The sequence below is a fragment of the Salvelinus namaycush genome, chromosome 5 (genome assembly GCF_016432855.1).
Source record: "Salvelinus namaycush isolate Seneca chromosome 5, SaNama_1.0, whole genome shotgun sequence".
In the NCBI taxonomy this organism is placed as follows: Eukaryota; Metazoa; Chordata; class Actinopteri; order Salmoniformes; family Salmonidae; genus Salvelinus; species Salvelinus namaycush.
The window spans coordinates 26,494,680-26,501,126 of record NC_052311.1 but is presented as its reverse complement, the minus strand read 5'-3'; the positions used below and the strand labels follow the sequence as shown (position 1 = coordinate 26,501,126).

Genomic DNA, 6,447 nt, shown 5'->3' with positions numbered 1-6,447 from the left:
CTTGTTTCAGTTTGGGTAAAAACCAGTTGAATGAAATGAAAACTAAACTTCAAATGGAACTTCATCACAAAATCCCGAAGGCCTTTGTTCCTCAAACGTTATTAGGCCTTCCACAGACATACATTAAGAAAATAATCCAGTGATTCTAAGAAGGGAAGTTATCTGTTATTAAAACCATCTGACCCAAGCCTGTACATAATTTAGAAAATGGTACACACAAACACTGGGAGGAACCTCCTGCTGGCATTTAACCCACAACTTCCTGTTTCAAAGTGCCAGGCCACCCACCAGAGGTGGCTAAATAAACCTTCAGAAAAGAGAATGGCACACTGTCACACCCCTCATTCAGTCCCTCAGGCAGATAGCCCCAACATACCACCCCTAATTTAAGATCACTCACTGGTCAAGGGAAATTAATTTCAAGATAAATTAAATTCTGATAAAGCCTTCAAAAGTAAATTGTGCATGTTGAACATATTGCAAGACACATAATTATTGCAACAACACCTCAACACCTGTTGAGCAAAGCAAGATTAAAAGACATAACATAAAATTAACACTGATGTCAGAGCTTCAGTCACGATTTCACACCCTTTCTAAATATATTCATCCCAATTCAGTCATTTCCATCCAATTTTCCCAACTGGTAAAGCTTGGTAAGGAACAGGTATTCATACCCACCAATCACAGAAGCAGAAGGTGACATCATCTATTGCTTAACTTCAAGGGACCATGTTAAAACTCTCTTCCTTTCAGAACATAAAGCGTATTAGACATGGGAGCGTAACAATTGTATAACAGATTTCTATTTAGATCTATAGTCATATTTCTATTTTGATCAACCGTATTATTCAACACTAATGACCATTGGCTGGCGTAGACTTAGATAGACTCAATGTTCACTTTATTACATTTCAACATTTATATGCACATCAATTATTGTAAAATTAATAGGTTCTTTCAGTTCTTGCTCCTCCTGCCTCCAGTCCGGTGATTGGAGGGTTCATCATCAGGGGTGTCCATATGTACTGTACGGCCCCGGCCCTTAGCCTGTGGGACACAGTACAAAAGTTGGCAATCTTCTAATACTTCTATTTGTCCAAATAATTGGTGGAGTGTACACACACACACACACACACACACACACACACACACACACACACACACACACACACACACACACACACACACACACACACACACACACACACACACACACTCACGGTTTGTGTGGGTTGGGTCTGAGAGGGCGCCTCCGTGGCTCTGCGGTCCTCCTGAGAGCGGAGCTGTCTGAGACGAGCCCTCTCCAGGCTGTCAGTCTGAGTCTGCAGGGTCTCTGATACACATACAAACAGGAACAACATATGTACACGCGCTAAGACAATGGCTAAACAAATCAATCCTCCAGAAGACACACATTAAATACTTTATGTGAATGCACACACATAATTAACAAGCAGAGTTTATTGTTACCCAGAAGTGCAGGGTCTGGGTTGGCCACTAAGGGGGTGATGGAAATATAGCCACCATCCTTTGGGTTTCCTGATAAGATAAACATAAACTTCTAAACAAAGAAGAGCCATGTATAGAAACTCCTTTTTGGTAACTAGGAATAGTTTCATAGAGGCCTTGTCCACTCCATTGGTTCTACTTCTATTATGTATAGAACTCACGATTAACAATGCAGAATGTGAGGGAGCAGCGGGGAGGAAGTAGTCGGCTGGCACACTCCTGAGGCTGCTGGGACAGAAAGAGAAGCTTCAGAGCCCCACGGTCATCACACAGATCCACCAGCTCTGAAAAACGCGCACACACACAAACACACACACACATTTAAGACAAATCTATCCGTATGTAGAGAAAGAGCCAAAACTGGTTGAATATATAGCATAACACAAAGATGGCTGATGAGGGGCAGAGCCAGAGTGCAGGATTTACTACTGATAGCCTTACGGTAGTCAAACCCACTCATCAGCAAGCCCCATTAATCTCAGTGCTAATGAGAGTGGTAATGATAGATAGCTTCATTAGTGCACGAGGCTTGCTCTGGGCTTAGCGTCAACACAGTGGTAAGTGTGGCAGGACCCAGCAGGTGTAAGCAGACACCCTTCGAGTTGAGCAGTGTGAAATATTTAACACCAGCCGATGACCCCCCACTCCCATGCCTCTGCCCCCCCAACCAAATCCCTGACTCTCACATCAGCGCTCTCCATCCACATTCCCTGCTTTAGTTACAGCAGTGACACTAAATTTAGGATAGACTCAAGACCCCCCTAGTCTGTAAGAGACGATAGGCACAGCAGCATTTCAATCAGGAAGCTGTCATCATCATTAAGGCCCTCCATCCATCCCACCCTTCCTGATGACCCCCCCCCGAACTCCCACCTGTCTCCGGCAGGCCCATCTTAGCTCTCATGTACTGCAGCAGGAGAACCACGGGGCAGTTGGTGTTGGCCAGAAACTGCTCATTGTCTGCGAGGAGATAGGATGAGAATAAAGAAATTGTGTGAAATACAGTTTCTAACACTGCAAACATCAAATGTGTCACTAGCGGAATGCATTTTATGACTTTGGCCTTACCTCCATGTTTAATACAGATGAACATCACTCAGGAAGATGAGGAACCGGAGTCCCTTGCGATAATGAGAAGCCTAAAGTCACGAAAGCTTTTTGAGAAACATTCCATGGATTGGAATCATTGGATACATGGTTATGAAGTCATAATAGGAATTGTGAGTTCACAGGAGTGCTCTCTTCTCTTGTTGGCTTCACAACTTTGATCCTATGATTTTGGAGACTGCTTTCTCCATCTGTGTTAATCTCCATCTGAACAGGATGTGGTGTTTGTTTTCACGTCAGAGTGCAACCCCACTGCTGTCTATGCCAGCCTTATTACAGTGTGATGACCAGTGTCATGAGGAGTGAAGGAGAAGCTTAATTACACTTCAGACAACAACAACAGTATAATCGAGACAACACCAAATATGAACAGCACACCAAACAGCACATCAAATTATACATATTTTTTAAGTTGTTCTGTTCATAACAAATCATAGAAATGAGAGTTACAATATACTGTATCTACATCCGTGAGTCTTTCCTATCATTTCAAGTTGGAAACATACCCCATCCACGATTAAAAAGTCAGCATCTAATGCCTAATCAGCCTGTCTTCAACTAGATGAAATAGAACATGGCCAGACCTTTCAACAGACTCTTAATCTTAAAGTCTTGCACAGCCTGATGTCACATTCTGGCGTTTGCTCTGCATGCTGATAGGAGAACCTAGAAGCCGGGCACATGGGGCCCAGGCTTCCCTATGTCCAACCCCACCGCCAGTTCATCTCAAAGACGAGGAGAGTTTCAGAGTGCAAACATCTCCAGAGACCATAAAAGAACACAGAGTCGACCTCAGATATTTCCCTGCGCTGGAATCATTGAACACCAAGGGCCTTGTCCAGGAAATTGGCAAAATTATTTGGTTGTCTAGGTAAGAAGGGTGAGAGAACCGAAAGGTCCATCGTCCTCAAGGTCTCAGTGAGATTGCTGTGAAATTTGAGACAAAATTAGATTTATAAGTTGACCCAATGAATTTCAATCAGTTTGACAACTCTGGGACTTCATTAGCAGAAATGTACAATATGTTAGATTTACAAAGTGTGAGTCCTCATGATTAAGTTGCACATGAGGATTTACACTGACCTGGCAGTGAAGTACAGTAGGTAGGTGTGAGTCTTGGTGTAGCTGTTTGGCCAGCTCTAGCTGGTGAATGTCCATAGGTTTGTCATTGAACACCACTAACAGTGGCTTGCCTGCACCAAGGGTCTCCGGACAACTACCTGCCCCCGAGAATACAAGAAGAGGCATTTCATTGTTATAAATTATCAACATTAAAGACCAGCAAAATGGTTTGGTAGTTTAGCTTTTTTATTTCTTCGGACATTGTACACACCAGCATGGCTGATAACCAGGTCGGCACATTTGACATCTTCAGCGGTGGAATCCTTGAATTTAAAGGCCTCTAACGTGAGCTTGTGACAGCTGTCTGAATCTGGGAAGATGGAGCTTCGTCCAACCTGCAGGACCAAATGTTGAACACCTTCAAGAAGGATAAGGAAACGTTACTATAAATAGAACAATGAAAGGGTATGGCACATCTACACAACTTATCCTTGTCTAGTTTTTGAGGCAGGCTGGCTAGCTAGAGCTCATGAACCCAAGTTGGGTATACCTAGTTTACAGCCGGCCCTCCCTTGGGTTCTCAGCTGATGTTACTGATCACAGCTGGCTCCTAAGTGAACTTCAAAACCGATGCTATGTTTAATCCCAAAGCTCTGTCTAAACAGAAATACTCCTAATTTGCAATACAGTTTTGCAAACCTTTGGAACTTAACTTTCATATAAGCGTGAAATCATTTTTAAAATACAAAAGATACACTTAATTGCATCCGGCTGTTTTCACACGCCGCCTTAGCTAAGACACATCCTCTTACGTTGCACTCGCATTTCCACTGGACCATTCCATCCCACATTTCCTGTGTTTCTCAAAATACAACTGGGTGCAACTTTCCTAAACTGCTTACAGTAAGTATCTTTTGTATTTGAACAAGTATTTCTCGCTTATATTAAAGTTAAATTACAATTGTTTCCTAAACTGTATCGCGTGCAGAGTAGAGTGTATTTGTGTTTAGTCAGAGCATTAGAGCCAGTGGTGTAAAGTACTTAAGTAAAAATACTTTAAAGTACTAATTAAGTAGTTGTTTGGGGTATCTGTACTTTACTTGACTATATTTTTGACAACTTTTACTTCACTACAATCCTAAAGAAAACAATGTACTTTTTACTACATACATTTTCCCTGACACCCGAAATTACTCGTTACATTTTGAATGCTTAGCAGGACAGGACAATTTTTTAATTCATTCAATTATCAAGAGAACATCCCTGGTCATCCCTACTACCTCTGATCTGGTCGAACTCACTAAACACAAATGCTTCGTTTGTAAATGATGTCTGATTGCTGAAGTGTGCCCCTGGCTATTTGTAAAAACAAATGTAACAAGAAAATGATGCCATCTGGTTCGCTTAATATAAGCAATTTGAAATGATTTCTACTTTTACTTTTGCAACTTAAATATATATTTGCAATTACATTTACTTTTGATATTTAAGTATATTTAACACATTTTCTATAAAGGTATCTTTACTTTTACTCATTTATGACAATTGGGTACTTGGCCGTAGTATATCAAACCATATAGCACGGGTATGACAAAACATTTATTTTTACTGCTCTAATTACTTTGGTAACCAGTTTATAATAGCAATAAGGCACCTCAAGGGTTTCTGATATATGGCCAATATACCACGGTTAAGGGCTGTATCCTGGCACTCCACGTTGCGTCGTGTTGTAGAGGAGCACTTAGCTGTAGTATATTGGCCATATACCACACCACCTCGGGCCTTATTGCTTAAATAACATTTACCGTCTATGGGCTAGCTTATGTAGCCATTTTCACAGATCATACTCACTTGAACAGCTTCAGGGGAAGTAACAAGTTCAATTAGGTCATCAAATCTCGTTGTTCCTACAGTAACAAATACCCTCTTCATGGTTACGCATGTAACTAATGTTATCAAATGTTACAGTACTTGTACCAAAATGTATCGATTGTTTGTTTGTTTACATCTGTCAGTAGCCTGACGTCACGTTCGTATGTTTTATTTACACAAAAGAATACATCACTCTGCCACCTAAAGGAGATTTGGAGATTTACCTGCTGCCTCGACATTTTCTCCGCCGAATAAGAAATGTGGTATTATTGAAATACTGTAGAAACAGTGGTAGTATCCCTGACAATTTAGAAAACTACACTAGTGATGTGAAAATACTTAAATCGGTTAGACACCTCAAACGCTGAAGAATCTACTATGATGAACATCTGCTTTCAAATAAGATAATGCTGCCCCCTCGTGGATGATTGTGTGACAGTACTTGGCCTTACTGTGTGTAGCACACATAACGTTGCAGATAGAAATACAGTATATTATAGAGAGCTGACACTATTCTTTCTACACGATAGAAAATCATAACTGTCCTACACCATATTCTATCCGAATATTGAGCAAAGTAAAAGTAAGTAGCCTTGTCTCAGCCAAAATGGCCCAACCTTAAGGCCACTTGAGTTGGTTAATCTGAATATTAAACCAAGTTTCACATTTTAATGTCACGTGCACAAAGTACAGTGAAATGCCTTTCTTGAAAGCTCTAAACCCAACGATGTAGTAATCAATAACAATGTAATACTAAAAATAACATTACGTAGAACAAAAACACAATGAATACAAATAAGAACATGAGAAAGTACTGTAAGTAAGCATAACATACTGTAACGACCCTGGGTTTATAAACGCGGATATCGACTCTGCCGCTTGAACATGCTTTTG

The 6,447-nt window shown here is 40.9% G+C and overlaps 2 protein-coding genes across 3 annotated transcripts; both read right to left on the bottom strand.

The window, feature by feature from the left end:
* Nucleotides 1–960: 960 nt before the first annotated feature.
* On the bottom strand, nt 961–2,605 carry c5hxorf65 (chromosome 5 CXorf65 homolog). The gene is made up of 5 exons (XM_038992538.1): nt 2,581–2,605; nt 2,386–2,472; nt 1,674–1,796; nt 1,224–1,336; nt 961–1,050 (listed from the first exon to the last, which is right to left on the bottom strand). The coding sequence occupies exons 1-5, from the start codon at nt 2,603–2,605 to the stop codon at nt 961–963; spliced, it is 438 nt and encodes a 145-aa protein (XP_038848466.1).
* Nucleotides 2,606–3,434: 829 nt separating this feature from the next.
* Nucleotides 3,435–5,613, bottom strand: LOC120047457 (UDP-N-acetylglucosamine transferase subunit ALG13 homolog). Of its 2 annotated transcripts, none has more exons than XM_038992985.1 (4): nt 5,520–5,613; nt 3,952–4,099; nt 3,685–3,850; nt 3,435–3,533 (listed from the first exon to the last, which is right to left on the bottom strand). In XM_038992985.1, exons 1-4 carry the CDS (start codon nt 5,611–5,613, stop codon nt 3,435–3,437), a joined length of 507 nt encoding a protein of 168 aa, XP_038848913.1. The 2 variants fall into 2 exon arrangements, with proteins under 2 accessions (XP_038848913.1, XP_038848914.1); XM_038992986.1 differs by having other exon boundaries at nt 3,685–3,848; nt 3,956–4,099.
* Between the last annotated feature and the right edge of the window lie 834 nt (nt 5,614–6,447).

What these genes read in the sequence shown, in the direction of transcription:
- c5hxorf65 (XM_038992538.1), bottom strand. Translation starts at nt 2,605, where the DNA reads ATGTTCATCTGTATTAAACATGGAG. An exon ending in CATCTGTATTAAACATGGAG is followed by an intron (nt 2,473 to 2,580) that starts GTAAGGCCAAAG and finishes ATCTCCTCGCAG; the next exon opens with ACAATGAGCAGTTTCTGGCC. An exon ending in CACATTCTGCATTGTTAATC is followed by an intron (nt 1,337 to 1,673) that starts GTGAGTTCTATA and finishes TATGTGTATCAG; the next exon opens with AGACCCTGCAGACTCAGACT.
- LOC120047457 (XM_038992985.1), bottom strand. Translation starts at nt 5,613, where the DNA reads ATGAAGAGGGTATTTGTTACTGTAGGAACAACGAGATTTGATGACCTA. An exon ending in TGTTCAAGTGAGTATGATCT is followed by an intron (nt 4,100 to 5,519) that starts GTGAAAATGGCT and finishes TCCTTCTTGAAG; the next exon opens with GTGTTCAACATTTGGTCCTG. An exon ending in CTGGTTATCAGCCATGCTGG is followed by an intron (nt 3,851 to 3,951) that starts TGTGTACAATGT and finishes TCTTCTTGTATT; the next exon opens with CTCGGGGGCAGGTAGTTGTC.